Below are 19,880 nucleotides of genomic sequence, written 5' to 3' on the forward strand. Positions count from 1 at the left end.
AAGGAATGCATTTCTGAAGAAGAGAAGTTTGTTATCATCAAGTATAGATTTAAGTGTTAAGAAGTCTTTTCTGAAACTATTTGTATGGAATGTAGCCATGTATGAAAGTGTAACATGGACAATAATAGTTTACACAAGAGGAGAATAGACCCTTTCGAAATGTGGTGCTGCAGAAGAATGCTGAAGATTACATGGTTAGATCACGTAACTAATGAGGAGGTACTGAATAGAACAGGGGAGAAGAGGAATTTGTGGTACAACTTGACTAGAAGAAAGGATCAGTTGATAGGACACATTCTGAGGCATCAAGGGGTCAATCAATTTAGTATTGGAGGGAAGCAAGGAGGGTAAAAAACATTGCGGGAGATCAAGAGATGAATACACTAAACAGATTCAAAAGGATGTATGTTTGAGTATTTACTCAGAGATGAAGAAGCTTGCACAGGATAGAGTAGCATGGAGAGCTGCATCAAGCCAGTCTCTGGAAGGAAGACAACAACAACAACCTGGAAATATTATATAATGCAGTTATTATATATTTGGAGACCGATAACTTATTAGGTACAAACTCAATGTGTAACTATCTTTGTCAGAAATCCTTTCAGTTGAGTGATATTTTGATAGTGTGAATGTATCATGTATGTGCTCCACAATTCTATGAATAAATGACAATACTTCACCTACAAGCAATGTTAGTGTCATTCCTTCTACCAACATTAATGGGATTACCACATATACATAAAACAAACATGTCTTACAATCTGCTGAAGATACTTCACAATTAAAAAGAACAACATGTATGACACAAAACAAACAGACTTTTATTTAGTTGTGAAGATGAAACATCTCCATGGATAGTAATATAACTGCAACTAAGGATTGGCAGAACACATACAAAATGATAATGTGCAATGGCAATGAACATTTTACTGGTCTTTTCAATTTGCCTCTTGAGGCACCTTTTTTTAGCAAAATGTTAGTTGCCACAAATTTATTTGTAGTGCCAATGTTTAAGTCTCCCCCACTGTGTTAATCTTCTTTATCTAATGTGTGCCAGAGAAATGAGGAAATGCTGTCTTATTAATAATGGTAATGTATTGTATTGCAGGAAAGCATTGTGCCAACTATCAAATATTGAACAATAAATAACTTATAAAATCTTGCACGAGATACCACACCATACAAAAATTGTGTGTGCACATTCCTCATAGAAACTGTAGCCACTGGATGTCAGCTGCTACTGGCAGTGGTCATTCAGAACATCTCTGACAACATTAAGTACACCATACTTACAACTGTTATCCAAAGACTGTATTTATTAATTCTGGTGACCCAGCATAAGTTAATACGTATTTAAACTAAAGTACTTCACACAACATACACGTCAAATTAAATTATTTTTGGGAGTACCAAAGAAAAAACACAGGCACTGTAGCACCAGCAGCAATGGCAACATTAATGCTAGAACATTAATTACAAACAGACAAAAAAAGAAAGGAGAGTGCACAAGCAGTGCCAAAGAATGAGAGTGTTGTTAGCACCAAGGATCCACACGAACACAATAAAATATTGCAATTGACACTTCACAGAGCTTCTCACAAAAATAATATTTATTACATAGATTTGAGCAACTTTTTTATTTTTTTCAAGGTATTGGCTCACAGTTTCCAGCTGTTAAAAGAACACATGGTCCTTAACTTCATATATTCTTTTCTGTGCTCGCCTCATAGCACCCTTTTACTTATCTCATGTCTTATTACAAATGTAAATGTAGCTTACTAAGATTAAAAAAAAAAGTACTTAGTGTGTGTTTAGAATGCACAAAATCATCTTAACCGAGAATACAGTTCTCATTCTTACTGATACTTCAATATTTATATCACCCAAAGGATGATCCTGTGGTAGACACACCTTTGGTGAAACTGAAACATGCAACTCTGTGGTCACACAGATGGTGGTGGTGGTGGTATTCTTTCCGACAAGTAATGACTGAACTACTTAATTTTCATGTGAACCTTTCACGTTGTTCATGTGAATCTTGTGTGCATACATTACTTTTTATTTTTCATTCATTTGGTTCAAAGTACAGTTTCTAATGTTGCATGACTGCTGTCCTGAGATTTGTTTTAAAGTTACATCACAGAAGTAATACACTTCTCCGGCATATGAGAGTTGATGACAGCTGAATCAAAAAATAACAGTGAGAAATAAGGAGGCTTCCACTGTGAAGCACAGTGTATCCTCTCTAACAGATTAAAATTTAGTCAGAATTTTACAGAAACCTGGATTATGCCTTTAGCAAGACAACATAGCCACGTCTCAGAAAACAACAGTACACCTCTGTCTACCAGCACCAAAGCTCTATTGCATCAAGACCTCTCTCCTATGTCTTCACGGACATTCTTGCATACATTGCTGGTCTCTCATCCACTTGAGGAAAGATTCACCACAGAATGGCTGTAATAACAACCTAGTTGTTGATTAAAAGTTTTGATGTAAAGATATTGGTTTGAACACTACAGTGTTTTCCTAGACATAATCGTATTGAAGGTGAAATACACTTGCTTCCCCTGATCCATGGACTGGCTTTTACCTGCTAGTTATAGGGACACACAATTTAATGTGGACTCTGACTGCAATCCTCCAAGTAGCACATTCTAAAGAAATTTAAGTAATCTTAAAATAACAAATCAATACAGAAAATCTTTTCTTAAAGTTAAGAGGCAGAGAGAACACACACACCTCACAGGCCAATTAATGACGGCAAGCTGCCTGTATAGTGCAAACAATCAAAATCTGTATTATGAGACAGCCTCTACTTGAGCAAATGCCAAGGCTCTCAGGAGTTTACAAAAAATATCCACAGTTTGAAATTATACCAGAGTGAATTAATTATGTTTACAACTGATAGTGCATTCAATAGTCTGAAACAAACAGTGCAATCAGTGGTGTTTCTAAAATTGGTGCAAACAGTGCCTGGAAGGAGGAGAAGCTAGTGGTAAAGAAAATTTGTTTCAAATGTGGTAGTACCTAACCACTCCACCTCCTTTCCTCAATCTTGGACGAGGTGAGCAAAGTATCTGCTGTGGATGACCATTTGTCTACGTGAAGGTGTAAAGTGACAATTTAGTTATGAATTGGTGAAACCAAAAAAATATGAATGTGAATTGAAGGTGTTGGTAGCAAAATGACCTGTAGCAAGAACTAAGGTGTCTTTGCTTGTCACATGCAACACTTGCTCCACACTGAATACATGTCATTCTGACATGTTAACCCTGCTTTGAGACTGGTTAGGTCATTTCTAATTTCAGAAACATCCCATTGTTGCCAACTGTCTCTCTGTATTTAATATTATTATCATAGTTATTATAAATAAATAAAAGTGGAAGCAAACTGTTGTATTACATAATGAAGAAATCTTCCACTGGTATTTCAGTGGGTATTATGTATAAAACTGTAGGCCTATGCCTTACAGTTTCCTTCACAGTATGTCATGACATGATGAAGAGAGACCTGATTTAGTATGAATACAAAAATATAAAAGACTCAGGTTTCATATACATTATATTCAAGCACTAATTAAATGTACAGACTATTTACATAAAAAGGTTAAAATTATCATTGTCCTGAAGGTTGGTTTCAACAACAGGCAGTTTTTATTAGCCGTGGTCTCATTCCATACCTGCTTCTCTCTTCTGTCAAAATAAGCACATCCAATGAATTACAGGATTACTTCCAATACAGTATATGAACACACTAGGCTATAAAAGTATGAAGTGAGTCATGCCAGGACAAAAAAATCTTAGACTGACCAAGGGATGGCCTGAGCTTCCCCAACTCGTTATCTGACAATTCTGCTGAAATGTCAAGACATGTAGGCTACATTCATAAATATCACTTTTAACAATTTAATTAGAACTGGGGTATGTGATTTAATTTCTGAAATATTTCTTAGCATGTGTCATTTCAAGCATGCAAATTTTCTCTCATTAACATCATCCAAGAAAAGCACAGAAAAAATATCATTATAAAAATCAGGATAGTATTCACAAGCTCTTTTGCAGTCAGGTGTCCAATTCACCTCCAGTAGCTTTGGCTGCATGGATTTTCTGTCATTGGAATCTGTCTGCCAAGCCAACATAAGGTCTGCTGCATACACAGCCCTCGACTGGGGGCTATATGCTATTCCAGCAGGGGGCATCTTGCTTGATGCTGCACTGAGCATTTCTCTAAATAAGGAAAATATTTTTTCTTCTATTTCTTTCCAGGATACACTAGGATACTGTTGCTCAAATTTCACAACAAAATCATCACATAGCATTCGATAGAGTGTTGCATTTTCATTGTAATTCATAACAGTGAAGTGTTTCTCATAGTCATCCAAATTATTTAAATCAAATGGTTTGTTTGCAAATCGCAAGAAAAAATTTCGATATACAAATGCTGATAATGGTTTTATACTCTTGACTAACAGAACATATCTTAAATCAAATTTCACAGCGCCACAATCGGGTCTTTGAAAAAGTACAGGGTCCTCAATGTACTTCTGTGCTATTTTTGGTCCACTTAATGGAAGTCTTAAGATATAGTTCAAATTATCTGTAATGTGTGTGTCCAAACCCCTCGCAAGATTAAATGGTTTGCATATCCAATGGTTATCTAGACCCTTCTCTGCCCTGTGCTGATAGTAAGAGACAAATTTAGGTAGCTCTGTCTTTAAGTTGTATGTGGTTGGTAGCCAAACTGGGTATGTTACTAGTGTGTCTTCGCAAACACTGCCACTTTCCTTGGCCGCCCGACGACACACAATGGCAAGGAGGTCTTTAACTGTTATTACGTGTTCAAATGGAAATTGATTTACAAATTTTTCAGAACACGATTGACTGAATTCCTTGAAGTCTTTGAAATGTTGAGTATACCAAAGGATGTCTGCATTTTCCTCGTCGTGGGTTATTTCAAATTTAGGATGCGTGAGATAATCATTAACATAAGCATACTGAGAAAAAACTAGTATCTTATCCTTTGAAGTGACACTGACTGTCGCAATTTTTGATGCGTTTGGCAATGTTTCCGCCGTATGCCCTTGCAAGAAATACGAACTATCTGGTTCTGAATATTGGAAAGGTTCTGAAAGAAATGATTTTGGCACCCATGGAATTAGAAGTGCATCTCTAGTTTTGGAATCGTATCGAGAACTTTCAATGTAGTCTCTTGTTACTTCTTCGCCATAATCCACATTTTCAATAGGAAATAACAGTGTGTACGTGATTTGGTCGGGTAGGAAAATAAATGGCACAGTCCTAAACGTTGGATTATCAGAGTGCGGGATTGCAGAACCAAACTCGTCCATCACATACCAAACTGGCATGCTTTCTTCAATGTCATCCCGTGAAGGAACTGAGTATGTTTGGTTGAATTTCCACATTTCGTCGAAAACCTTGTTGATCAGAACCTCTGAATGCTCATCCGCGGATTCCTGAACACCCATCAAGTGAGCCATACGATCAAGCAAAGCCGGTATACTTCTCAAATTCTGCCTCGCGGAATCGACACGGTACGTCCATGCATGATCAATCAGATAGATATGCTGTGGGTCCGAAGCATCCACGCCGGCTTCACACGATATGAAAACACGATGCTGTGGTCTGTAAGTGTTGACATAATCACCACTGTCGTCGTCCTCGTCATATTCAATCCGAGCAACAGAAAAAGTATTCCCTGCGTCAAATATTTGATGGTATAGTTTTCTGCACAGCGTTTTCCAGTAAAGATCTGGTACACCAGATGATTCAAGCTGGATTCTGTGCAGTGCTATGAACGCTGAATAAACTGATACCCCATCCGGCAAAGACGGAATATCCATTATCGCACGTTACAGTGTCTCCACGAATTCTGTCAGTGGCTCAGAATTTCATGGCCAACGGCAAATTCTAATGACAATAACAGCTAGCGGGTACACCACGCTTTCAGGCTAACCTCACTACACCGGCAAAGCTTCACAAGCTACACTACTACTGCCACTTCGTGCACCTCAATTGAACAAATAACGCTCAGGAGAACAAACGAGGATACAGAAGCGTTGCCGTCGCCGCGAAGTTTGAATTTAGTGTGGCAAGCAAAGTTCTGTCTATCTCCCACGTGCTTCTAACAATAATTGGTAAACATATTTACGGCAATGAAAATCTGAAGGATAGATACGTGGTCATACGTAATACCTCAATCACATTTTAGGATCAATCCAATAAAAGTTATTGGTACACCGGAATGTTCTGGTAGATTATTCATTATTTTCTTCTTCCTTCAGCAATCATCTTTTGGGTGTTGTAGCGCCTCATACTTTCCGCGCCTGCCGAGAAAAATGGTAAAGAAATGCCGCCTTATGCATGGCATGGTTTTGTTTTACTTACTTAAACGTGTTTCAGCACTTTCTGTGCTATCTTCAGTGGGTTTTGTTTACTTAGAAAGTGACCCGAAAGAATTAGCAAATTATGTGAATACCTACTTTAGCAGCATTGCAATGAACTTACAGAAAAATTTTCCAAAAGGGGCTAATCAACCAATACCGAAGCATACAGCAAACTCAATGGTATTGCTTCCAACTACTGAGGAGGAAGTATGCAATGTTGTAAGGCAATAAAAGAACAAAAACTCGGCAGGTTTAGATGAAATCCCAATGTGTGTGCTGAAAAAAATGCATAAACGGTATCAAAGCTCCACTAACAGAAATCTTAAATGAATCCTTCAAAACTGGTTGTTTCCCTGACTATCTGAAGCATGCCAAAATTTTACCAGTTCACGAGAAAGGTGATATAGAAAATGAGATCTACAGACCAATAGCCCTATTCTCATGCTTTTCCAAAGTGATAGAAACAATAATGAAAAATAGGCTTTTGAGCTATCTAAGTAAATTCAACCTCCTCTGCAATGACCAGCATGGTTTCAGGCCTGGTAGAGGTACAGAATCTGCAATAGCACAATTTACAAAAACAGTTTTAGAAGCACTAGATGAGAACAGCTATGTAACTGGCCTTTTCCTAGACCTGTCTAAGGCATTTGATACAGTTGACCACCAGAAGCTGTCGCATAAATTAGAGGCACTAGGAGTAAAGGGAGTGGTTCTCAAATAGTTTCGTTCATATCTAGAAAACAGAGTACAGTCAGTAAAGATCACACATGTGTCCAGTGGATCAAAGTACATTGAGAAACATATATCTGATCCACAATATATTAATATTGGGGTCCCTCAAGGAAGTGTACTAGGCCCTGTATTATTTCCGGTGTATATAAATGATTTCCCACAACATATCAGCCATGGAGAGAAGATATTGTTTGCGGATGACAGCAACATAGTAATCACCATAGTAACACACCAGCACAAATGTTGGAAAATTCTACTGAAGTGCTGAGGGATGTTCACAAATGGTCTCAGGAAAACAAAGTAACTCTCAACGTAAAGAAAACAAATACAATATGCTTTAAAATGAACAGAAAACAGAGTCCCTTAAATTTAAAACTAGATAACATCTCCATAGATGATGTACATACAAGAAAATTCTTAGGGTTACACACTGACAGCCAAATGAAGTGGAATGAACATGCTATGAAACTCTCGAAAAAGATATCCACAACATGTTATGCACTTAGAGTCCTTCTATCCGCATGCAGTAGTGAATGTTAGAGAACTGTATACTTTAGTTATGTTCATTCAGTAATCAGTTATGGTATTATTTTTTGGAGAAAGAGTGCTCAGAATTTACAAACAGTATTTAAAATGCAAAAGAGAAACAGACTTTAACCTATTGATACTGAATGTATATAGAGCCCCTGGTGGGAACATCCAAACCTTCAAACACTCCCTCAAAGCACTACTCACAAAAATTCACTCACTAAACAAAAATCTATTAATAAGTGGAGATTTTAATATTGACTTCCTCACACCTGGAAAAAACAAAGATGAATTGTTGAATATTACAAATTCATTCAACCTATCCCCAACTGTAAACACACCAACCAGGATCACAAAAAATTCAAAAACAGCTCTAGATCAGATTTTCATAAATGCAGACAAACTACACCACTCAATCGAAGTCATCAGCACAGGTTACAGTGCCCATGAAGCCCAAATACTAACAGCGAATTTAAATTACATAGGACAATATCCCACAATAACTAAATGCAAAGGCAATTTAATGATGATAATACACTCCTGGAAATTGAAATAAGAACACCGTGAATTCATTGTCCCAGGAAGGGGAAACTTTATTGACACATTCCTGGGGTCAGATACATCACATGATCACACTGACAGAACCACAGGCACATAGACACAGGCAACAGAGCATGCACAATGTCGGCACTAGTACAGTGTATATCCACCTTTCGCAGCAATGCAGGCTGCTATTCTCCCATGGAGACGATCGTAGAGATGCTGGATGTAGTCCTGTGGAACGGCTTGCCATGCCATTTCCACCTGGCGCCTCAGTTGGACCAGCGTTCGTGCTGGACGTGCAGACCGTGTGAGACGACGCTTCATCCAGTCCCAAACATGCTCAATGGGGGACAGATCCGAAGATCTTGCTGGCCAGGGTAGTTGACTTACACCTTCTAGAGCACGTTGGGTGGCACGGGATACATGCGGACGTGCATTGTCCTGTTGGAACAGCAAGTTCCCTTGCCAGTCTAGGAATGGTAGAACGATGGGTTCGATGACGGTTTGGATGTACCGTGCACTATTCAGTGTCCCCTCGACGATCACCAGTGGTGTACAGCCAGTGTAGGAGATCGCTCCCCACACCATGATGCCGGGTGTTGGCCCTGTGTGCCTCGGTCGTACGCAGTCCTGATTGTGGCACTCACCTGCACGGTGCCAAACACGCATATGACCATCATTGGCACCAAGGCAGAAGCGACTCTCATCGCTGAAGACGACACGTCTCCATTCGTCCCTCCATTCACGCCTGTTGCGACACCACTGGAGGCGGGCTGCACGATGTTGGGGCGTGAGCGGAAGACGGCCTAACGGTGTGCGGGACCGTAGCCCAGCTTCATGGAGACGGTTGCGAATGGTCCTCGCCGATACCCCAGGAGCAACAGTGTCCCTAATTTGCTGGGAAGTGGCGGTGCGGTCCCCTACGGCACTGCGTACGATCCTACGGTCTTGGCGTGCATCCGTGCATCGCTGCGGTCCGGTCCCAGGTCGACGGGCACGTGCACCTTCCGCCGACCACTGGCGACAACATCGATGTACTGTGGAGACCTCACGCCCCACGTGTTGAGCAATTCGGCGGTACGTCCACCCGGCCTCCCGCATGCCCACTATACGCCCTCACTCAAAGTCCGTCAACTGCACATACGGTTCACGTCCACACTGTCGCGGCATGCTACCAGTGTTAAAGACTGCGATGGAGCTCCGTATGCCACGGCAAACTGGCTGACACTGACGGCGACAGTGCACAAATGCTTCGCAGCTAGCGCCATTCGACGGCCAACACCGCGGTTCTTGGTGTGTCCGCTGTGCCGTGCATGTGATCATTGCTTGTACAGCCCTCTCGCAGTGTCCGGAGCAAGTATGGTGGATCTGACACACCGGTGTCAATGTGTTCTTTTTTCCATTTCCAGGAGTGTATAAGGCTTTTTAACTATCTGTTAAGGGCTGAAAACTGGGCAGAGGTCTATAAAGAAAATGATGTAAACTACATATTTAATTCCTTCCATGAAACATTTCTCCACCACTTCATTACTGCATTTCCATTGAAATCCAGGAAAATCGGAAACAAACAGAAAAACTCATGGGTAACAAAAGGGATAAGGATTTCCAGCCAAAAAAAGCGTGACTTAAAAAGTCACATGAAACACCAAGACGTCGATGATCAGTTTAGGTCATATTGTAAGACCTATTTTGCAATCTACAGAAAAGTTATCCAACAAGCAAAAAAAATTACACAATAATAAACTTATAAAGGAATCTAACAATAAAATGAAAGGCTTGTGGATAGTTGTAAAAAATGAAACAAACAGCAAGCAGAATGTTATAAACAGAACATTAAAACTAAACCTAAATGACGAAGTCACGTCAGATCCCCAAAAAATAGTAAATGGTTTTAATGACTATTTATCAAAATAGCAGAAAACCTGATAAAGAACAACTGCCACAGACCAAATACTCAACACCAAACACTAATAGAAACCATACCAGTACACGCATCAATGTTTCTTCACAAAGTCGCCAATACTGAAGTACTTACAGCTATAAAAGGACTAAAGAACAAGTACTCCAGTGGTAGTGACAACATTCCTGCTTTAATTGTAAAGAAATGTGGAGATTCCATTGTAGAACCCCTAACCCACATAATAAATGCATCCTTTACAAATGGAGTTTTCCCTGACCCACTAAAGACTTTTAAAATCACCCCACTTCACAAAGAGGGCTCTAAAAATGATGTAGCCAATTACAGGCCTACAGCACAACTCAGCTCATTCTCAAAAATATTCGAAAAATTATTTTACACCAGTTTGGAAGAACCAGCATGGTTTTAGAAAGCAAAATACAACTACCACAGCTATTTATGAGTATCTCAACAAAACCTTAAAAGCACTGGATAGTAAGGAAATCACTACTGGTATCTTTTTAGATTTATCCAAAGCCTTTGATGTAATTGACCATACCATACTCCTTAAGAAGTTAGCAAATAAAGGTATAAGAGGAATTGCAAACAAATGGTTAGAATCTTACCTGTCAAACAGATTTCAAAAAGTTGAATTTAATTTTGAAAAAAAGAATACAACCACCCATCAATCTACTGTCCACTCCTCTGACACAATGCCTATTAGATATGGTGTGCCACAAGGCTCAATCCTGGGACCCATACTGTTTCTGCTATACATTGATGATATAAACACGAAGCTTGCTACAGGACATACCACACTATTTGCCGATGACATGAGTATACTAATAACAGGTACCGATGATACAGAGGACCACAACCAAAAAATTAAACCGCTAATATCGTCACTCAGTAAATGGTTCAACGAGAACAAACTGATTATAAACATACAGAAAACAATGTACATCAACTTTAGACTCTCATCTCAAAATCAAGAAATGCCTGATGTGATTCTAAATAACCAAGAGCTTATGTGTGTGGACTCTGTCAAGTTTCTTGGCATATGGCTTGAAGAAAATCTTAAGTGGGAGACTCACACAAATTATATCTCAAAACAGCTATCAACTGTGTGTTACATTTTAAGGATACTCAAAAAATCAGTCACAAAATCTGTTCTCATACATGTTGTTGTTGTTGTGGTCTTCAGTCCTGAGACTGGTTTGATGCAGCTCTCCATGCTACTCTATCCTGTGCAAGCTTCTTCATCTCCCAGTATCTACTGCAACCTACATCCTTCTGAATCTGCTTAGTGTATTCATCTCTTGGTCTCCCTCTACGATTTTTACCCTCCACACTGCCCTCCAATGCTAAATTTGTGATCCCTTGATGCCTCAAAACATGTCCTACCAAACGATCCCTTCTTCTAGTCAAGTTGTGCCACAAACTTCTCTTCTCCCCAATCCTATTCAATACCTCCTCATTAGTTACATGATCTACCCACCTTATCTTCAGCATTCTTCTGTAGCACCACATTTCGAAAGCTTCTATTCTCTTCTTGTCCAAACTAGTTATCGTCCATGTTTCACTTCCATACATGGCTACACTCCATACAAATACTTTCAGAAACGACTTCCTGACACTTAAATCTATACTCGATGTTAACAAATTCCTCTTCTTGAGAAACGCTTTCCTTGCCATTGCCAGTCTACATTTTATATCCTCTCTACTTTGACCATCATCGGTTATTTTACTCCCTAAATAGCAAAACTCCTTTACTACTTTAAGTGTCTCATTTCCTAATCTAATTCCCTCAGCATCACCCGACTTAATTTGACTACATTCCATTATCCTCGTTTTGCTTTTGTTGATGTTCATCTTATATCCTCCTTTGAAGACACTGTCCATTCCGTTCAACTGCTCTTCCAAGTCCTTTGCTGTCTCTGACAGAATTACAATGTCATCGGCGAACCTCAAAGTTTTTACTTCTTCTCCATGAATTTTAATACCTACTCCGAATTTTTCTTTTGTTTCCTTCACTGCTTGCTCAATATGCAGATTGAATAACATCGGGGAGAGGCTACAACCCTGTCTTACTCCTTTCCCAACCACTGCTTCCCTTTCATGCCCCTCGACTCTTATAACTGCCATCTGGTTTCTGTACAAACTGTAAATAACCTTTCGCTCCCTGTATTTTACCCCTGCCACCTTAAAAGTCTACAAATGCTAGAAACGTAGGTTTGCCTTTTCTTAATATTTCTTCTAAGATAAGTCGTAAGGTCAGTATTGCCTCACGTGTTCCAACATTTCTACGGAATCCAAACTGATCTTCCCCGAGGTCGGCTTCTACCAGTTTTTCCATTCGTCTGTAAAGAATTCGCGTTAGTATTTTGCAGCTGTGACTTATTAAACTGATAGTTCGGTAATTTTCACATCTGCCAACACCTGCTTTCTTTGGGATTGGAATTATTATATTCTTCTTGAAGTCTGAGGGTATTTCGCCTGTCTCATACATCGTGCTCACCAGATGGTAGAGTTTTTTCATGACTGGCTCTCCCGAGGCCATCAGTAGTTCAAATGGAATGTTGTCTACTCCCGGGGCCTTGTTTCGACTCAGGTCTTTCAGTGCTCTGTCAAACTCTTCAAGCAGTATCTTATCTCCCATTTCGTCTTCATCTACATCCTCTTGCATTTCCATAATATTGTCCTCAAGTACATCGCCCTTGTATAAACCCTCTATATACTCCTTCCACCTTTCTGCCTTCCCTTCTTTGCTTAGAACTGGGTTGCCATCTGAGCTCTTGATATTCATACAAGTGGTTCTCTTCTCTCCAAAGGTCTCTTTAATTTTCCTGTAGGCAGTATCTATCTTACCGCTAGTGAGACAAGCCTCTACATCCTTACATTTGTCCTCTAGCCATCCCTGCTTAGCCATTTTGCACTTCCTGTCGATATCATTTTTGAGACTTTGTATTCCTTTTTGCCTGCTTCATTTACTGCATTTTTATATTTTCTCCTTTCATCAATTAAATTCAATATTTCTTCTGTTACCCAAGGATTTCTATTAGCCCTCGTCTTTTTACCTACTTGCTCCTCTGCTGCCTTCACTACTTCATCCCTCAGAGCTACCCATTCTTCTTCTACCGTATTTCTTTCCCCCATTCCTGTCAATTGTTCCCTTATGCTCTCCCTGAAACTCTCTACAACCTCTGGTTCCTTCAGTTTATCCAGGTCCCATCTCCTTAAATTCCCACCTTTTTGCAGTTTCTTCAGTTTCAATCTGCAGTTCATAACCAATAGATTGTGGTCAGAATCCACATCTGCCCCAGGAAATGTCTTACAATTTAAAACCTGATTCCTAAATCTCTGTCTTACCATTATATAATCTATCTGATACCTTTTAGTATCTCCAGGATTCTTCCAGGTATACAACCTTCTTTATGGTTCTTGAACCAAGTGTTGGCTATGATTAAGTTATGCTCTGTGCAAAATTCTACAAGGCGGCTTCCTCTTTCATTCCTTCCCCCCAATCCATATTCACCTACTATGTTTCCTTCTCTCCCTTTTCCTACTGACGAATTCCAGTCACCCATGACTATTAAATTTTCGTCTCCCTTCACTACCTGAATAATTTCTTTTATCTCGTCATACATTTCATCTACTTCTTCATCATCTGCAGAGGTAGTTGGCATATAAACTTGTACTACTGTAGTAGGCATGGGCTTTGTGTCTATCTTGGCCACAATAATGCGTTCACTATGCTGTTTGTAGTAGCTAACCCGCACTCCTATTTTTTTATTCATTATTAAACCTACTCCTGCATTACCCCTACTTGATTTTGTATTTATAACCCTGTAATTACCTGACCAAAAGTCTTGTTCCTCCTGCCACCGAACTTCACTCATTCCCACTATATCTAACTTTAACCTATCCATTTCCCTTTTTAAATTTTCTAACCTACCTGCCCGATTAAGGGATCTGACATTCCACGCTCCGATCCGTAGAACGCCAGTTTTCTTTCTCCTGATAACGACGTCCTCCCGAGTAGTCCCCGCCCGGAGATCCGAATGGGGGACTATTTTACCTCCGGAATATTTTACCCAAGAGGACGCCATCATCATTTAATCATACAGTAGAGCTGCATGTCCTCGGGAAAAATTACGGCCGTAGTTTCCCCTTGCTTTCAGCCATTCGCAGTACCAGCACAGCAAGGCCGTTTGGTTAATGTTACAAGGCCAGATCAGTCAATCATCCAGACTGTTGCCCCTGCAACAACTGAAAAGGCTGCTGCCCCTCTTCAGGAACCACATGTTTGTCTGGCCTCTCAACAGATACCCCTCCGTTGTGGTTGCACCTACGGTACGGCGATCTGTATCGCTGAGGCACGCAAGCCTCCCCACCAACGGCAAGGTCCATGGTTCATGGGGAGGCTCATACATGTATATTATGCTAACTTCCATTCTACATTTATGGAATCATATTTTGGGGGAACTCACCCGGAGGTAGATATATTTTCAAAATGCAAAAAAAAGGCAATACGCATAATATGTAATCTAAGACATAACGAATCATGCAGACAACATTTCAAAACAAATGGCATTATGACACTGCCCTCTGCTTACATTTATAATATCGTCTCATTTGTCAAGTCATACCTGTTAAACAATGACTGCACACTAAAATTTAATGGAGATATTCATAACTATGCAACAAGGCAGCAATCTGACCTGGAAATGAAAAATTATAAAGTTCCTTTGTAAAATACTGTGATTAGAGTAAAACATTCTGTAGGCAAAATAATAACCTAATTTCTGCTATATACAACTATGTTTCAGTTTCACTTCCCAAAATTTTTCAACTCGCTTTTGAATGTACAAGTACACATTCTATTAGTATTAAAACTTAATTGTCTGTGAAATCTCAATGTTTATTTCATGTGTAATGTAGTTTTTAAATGACATTGTCCTACTGATGTGTTTCCAGTTGACATTTTCACTATTCTGTAATCTCAGTGATTATTTGTGTAAATTTAAAGTAGCACTACATTGCCTACATGTTTCTTAGTTCCCCATGTAAATTGTTTGTATTCTCTGTATGTGAAGTTACTATATTCATCAATGAACAATTTTGTGTACATTTTTTTAAAAGATATTTGTTAAGAAAAATGACTTGTCCTATATCATGTGTACTTTGTACAATATGTGATCCACAGGATAAATAAATAAATACAAATACAAATACATATGATTCAGTCCAGAACTGCCTGCTACCAAAAAAAAAGTTTTAAATGTTGGGATACAAAAGTATAATCATTTACCAAATGAAATCAAAGCAACAAAGAACCCAAGAGCCTTCACACATAAGTTAAAAAAATATCTCTTGGACCATTGCTTTTATGCAGTTGATCATTTTTTGAAAGGGGTTAAAATTGTAAACAATTTTATGATAAATGTTCAATTAGGTCTGAAAATTATATACTGTGCATGTCTATGAAATATACTGGACTACTTTACTATTACATTTGTATTGGCTGTTTGTATTTTACCATACAACATTTGTATTTACTGTTTTGTTAAAGATAGCTAACTTCCTCATTGCAAAATAATGTAAAATCAATTTATTAAAAATTACTTGCAAATATGTTCTCTTGAACTGTCCAATATTGTATGTATAACCTTACAATTCTATGATTTGTATTAACTGTTTTGTTTAAGATGGATAATTTCCTTGCTACAAAATAATGTAAAAATCAATTTGTAAAAATTACTTGTAAATAGCTCCCTTGACCTGTCCAATATCATATGTACAGCTGTACAATACTATGATTACCTGGATCAATAAAAATAAAAATACAATACAATACAATACAAAAGAGAGTAGTAAGAATTATAACAAAAAGCAGTAAGCGGGTCCACTGCAGAGAACTTTTCAAAATGTTAGAAATGCTAACTGATCCTTGTGAATTTATATTCCAAACCATAGTGTCCATCAAGAAAAATATAGAAAATTATAGCACAAATAGCAGTTTTCATCAGTACAAGATTAAGTCACTATCTTCACCTAGACAGGAAGAATACACATAAGACTCAAAATAGCTTCTTGTATGAAGGTGTAAAACTGTACAATAAACTGCTGCAGAAAATAAAAGAAGCAGATAACATGTACCGCTTAAGGAAAAATCTTAAATTGCTTTTGCAGGAACACTGCTTTTACACTATAAGTGAATTCCTTAGCACAAAATGATTGTACATAGCTTTTGTTTCACAATATTTTGATAAGGAGCAAAAATGATTGTAAATAACTTATATGTCATAATGCTTAACTACATGTAACAACAAACTGTATAAATATATGAATGTACGCAACTGACAAAATCTTTACATTTTAAAATGTCCACAGATGGCTAAATAAATAAATAAATCAATAAATAAATATTTTAGCCGCGCAGTCTAGAGCACCTTATTACTGTCCGCGAGGCTCCCCCCGTCAGAGGTTTGAGTCATCCCTCGGTTAGCGTAAGTTAGTTTAAGTTAGAGTAAGTAGTGTGTAAGCTAAAGTCATCTGTATTTGAAAGGAATGTCTCCTCTAAAAACCATATTCGTCATGTCTCGGAGTTTAGACTATTACCAGAAGTATAGCAAGATTAATCTCATCAGTTGTTTTCCTAGCATATGCTGGGAACATTTCAGCTAAAACAGAGAAATATTTATTTCACTTTAACAAGACTGCGTTTCATCCACCTCCCACAAGTAATGTCTTTTTGGATTTTGTTAAAGATGATCAGGGGCCAAGGGAATTCAGTGTTTATAAAATTCCATGCCACTATGATAAAGTAGGTATTGGGCAAACTATCTGTACTGTTGAGGACGTGTGTGGAAAAACCCAGCAGAGCATTGCTTATCTGAGTGAAATGCAATGAAGTATATAGTGAGACACAGCGACTACTGCTGCTTCTCATTACTGGGATTCTGTTCTGTAAGAATCCATTGAAACTGGAACAGCTGAAAATCTTATTGAGGGGGACGAGAGCTATCCTCTGAACAAGTTGTGGAACCATTGACTGAGCTGCATTATGACATGGCATCCTATATTGACAAAAGAATTTGACAACCAGTTACAGCAGCAATACCTCGGTTTTGTTTGCCTTCATCATTGGCAGCACTGCTATTATCTTTTGTGGACAGGACTGTACTTTTAACACTTGGCACATGCACTGAGTACTATACGCTGGTCTGTATAGGGTGCCAGCTCCAGTGTAGCATCAGTCTGATGAGACTCAGCAGTGGCAACATCTCACTGAAGATGTCGGTCAGGTGAACTGCACAAATATTGTGTCAGCTTGACTTTAAGATCCAAATGGAAACCTGAGAAGAAGATCTATGTAGAAGAGAAACTTCCTGTCAGATTAAAACTGTGTGCCCGACCGAGACTTGAACTAGGGACCTTTGCCTCTCGCGGGCAAGTGCTCTACCATCTGAGCTACCGAAGCACGACTCACGCCCGGTCCTCACAGCTTTACTTCTGCCAGTATCTCGTCTCCTACCTTCCAAACTTTACAGAAGCTCTTCTGTGAACCTTGCAGAACTAGCACTCCTGAAAGAAAGGATACTGCGGAGACATGGCTTAGCCACAGCCTGGGGGATGTTTCCAGAATGAGCTAACCACATATATGTGGGTTAGCTCAGATGGTAGAGCACTTGCCCCCGAAAGGCAAAGATCCCGAGTTCGAGTCTCGGTCGGGCACACAGTTTTAATCTGCCAGGAAGTTTCATATCAGCGCACACTCCACTGCAGAGTGAAAATCTCATTCTATGTAGAAGAGAATTTCATACACAAAAATCAACAGCCTAATTAAACAGGTACTGAATTAATATACATCACTCTGCAATAAACCCAGTTTACCACAATAGAAGAAGTATGTGTATAGAAATATGAAATGATGCACTTCAATAATAATAATAATAACTTAATATTCTGTGACTACAGTACTAATGATTCACAGTGAGAATCAGCCAACTCATCCAAATATGTGGGTTAGCAGGGATGCCTATGCAACAGTTTGTAGGTGAGGCCTAGGCCTCAGGGTATTGAGTATTTTTAATATTTTGGAAGACAAATGCCAACCTGTAAGTAGCCATAAAAAAGATCCTGTTCTGACTCTGTTAAAAACCTGTGTAATACAGACTTTTAAATCATTTTACTGAAGAAAAGCACCTCACTATACAATATTTTTTCCTTTCCATGACAGATAAGAGGGGTGGGGGGGAGGGGGAGCAGAGGGGCAGAATGGCCTCCCCTTGCCACTTGGTATGGACACCCTTTCCTGGATGTAAAAATTTGTAGGGATATTAAATGGAATTATCACATAGCCTCAGTCATAGCTAATGAATGTGGCAGACTGGTTCATTGGTAGGATACTGGGAAAATGCAGTCAGTCTGCAAAGGAGACTGCTTCCAAATCACTTGTGCACACTATTTAAGAGTACTGCTCAAGTAGGTGGAACCTATACCAAACAGGACTAACAAGGGATACTGAAAATACGCAAGGGAGGGTGGCATGAAAGATCACAGATTTGTTTTACTCACAGGAGAGCATCACAGACATGTTGAAAATCCTGAACTGGCAGACTGTTCGAGATAGAAAGATCCCTTACCATTTAGCTACAATGTAGCAGGTCAGCAACTGGAAGCAGTTAATTCCACAAATTATCTGGGAGTATGCATTAGGAGTGATTTAAAATGGAATGATCATATAAAGTTGATCGTCGGTAAAGCAGATGCCAGACTGAGATTCACTGGAAGAATTCTAAGGAAATGCAATCCGAAAACAAAAGAAGTAGGTTACAGTACGCTTGTTCGCCCACTGCTTGAATACTGCTCAGCAGTGTGGGATCCGTTCCAGATAGGGTTGCTCCAAGGGATAGAGAAGATCCAACAGAGAGCAGCGCACTTCGTTACAGGATCATTTAGCAATCGCAAAAGCATTACAGAGATGATAGATAAACTCCAGTGGAAGAGTCTGCAGGAGAGATGCTCAGTAGCTTGGTACGGGCTTTTGTTGAAGTTTCGAGAACATACCTTCACCGAGGAGTCAAGCAGTATATTGCTCCCTCCTACGTATATCTCGCGAAGAGACCATGAGGACAAAATCAGAGAGATTAGAGCCCACACAGAGGCATACTGACAATCCTTCTTTCAACGAACAATACAAGACTGGAATAGAAGGGAGAACCGATAGAGGTACTCAAGGTACCCTCCACCACACACCGTCAGGTGGCTTGCGGAGTATGGATATAGATGTAGATAGATAAAATTATCCTATGAAGGCCCACTTACAGCATTTCAAGAATCAGTATTGTGAGAAGTATCTAGAGATATCCTTAACCTGCTTATGTATCACACTTGTAGGGATATGAGGACAAGCTTGGCTCTATTTATTGCTTGCTAGTGGAATTTAAGCAGTGCGAACTATTTGGTTAATATTAGACTTTGTATGAACATAAGATCATTGTACAATAAGAACTAATTAAATGTGACAGAACAGATGTGAAAACACTGACCTCCCATTCAGGGATGGAATTTGCTCTATCTGGAAATTCTGATTTAGGCATTTCTAAATCATTTTAGTCAAATGTCAGGATGGTTGCTTCACCAAGGCCATGGTCAACAACCTGATCCTCATACAAACACTCTCTGTGTCTGTATGCTTTAGCTGTCTATTTTCATAGTTTTGTGATTACAAATCTTATAGCATCAGATGATCCTAGGATGAATACATAA

General features: G+C 39.1%; 1 protein-coding gene across 1 annotated transcript; it reads right to left on the bottom strand.

The window, feature by feature from the left end:
* Nucleotides 1-836: 836 nt before the first annotated feature.
* Nucleotides 837-6,023, bottom strand: LOC126187892 (tubulin--tyrosine ligase-like protein 12). Its single transcript, XM_049929243.1, has one exon. It carries the CDS (start codon nt 5,861-5,863, stop codon nt 3,962-3,964), a length of 1,902 nt encoding a protein of 633 aa, XP_049785200.1. The 5' UTR covers nt 5,864-6,023; the 3' UTR covers nt 837-3,961.
* Between the last annotated feature and the right edge of the window lie 13,857 nt (nt 6,024-19,880).

Source organism: Schistocerca cancellata, chromosome 5 (assembly GCF_023864275.1).
Source record: "Schistocerca cancellata isolate TAMUIC-IGC-003103 chromosome 5, iqSchCanc2.1, whole genome shotgun sequence".
NCBI classification, from domain to species: domain Eukaryota; kingdom Metazoa; phylum Arthropoda; class Insecta; order Orthoptera; family Acrididae; genus Schistocerca; species Schistocerca cancellata.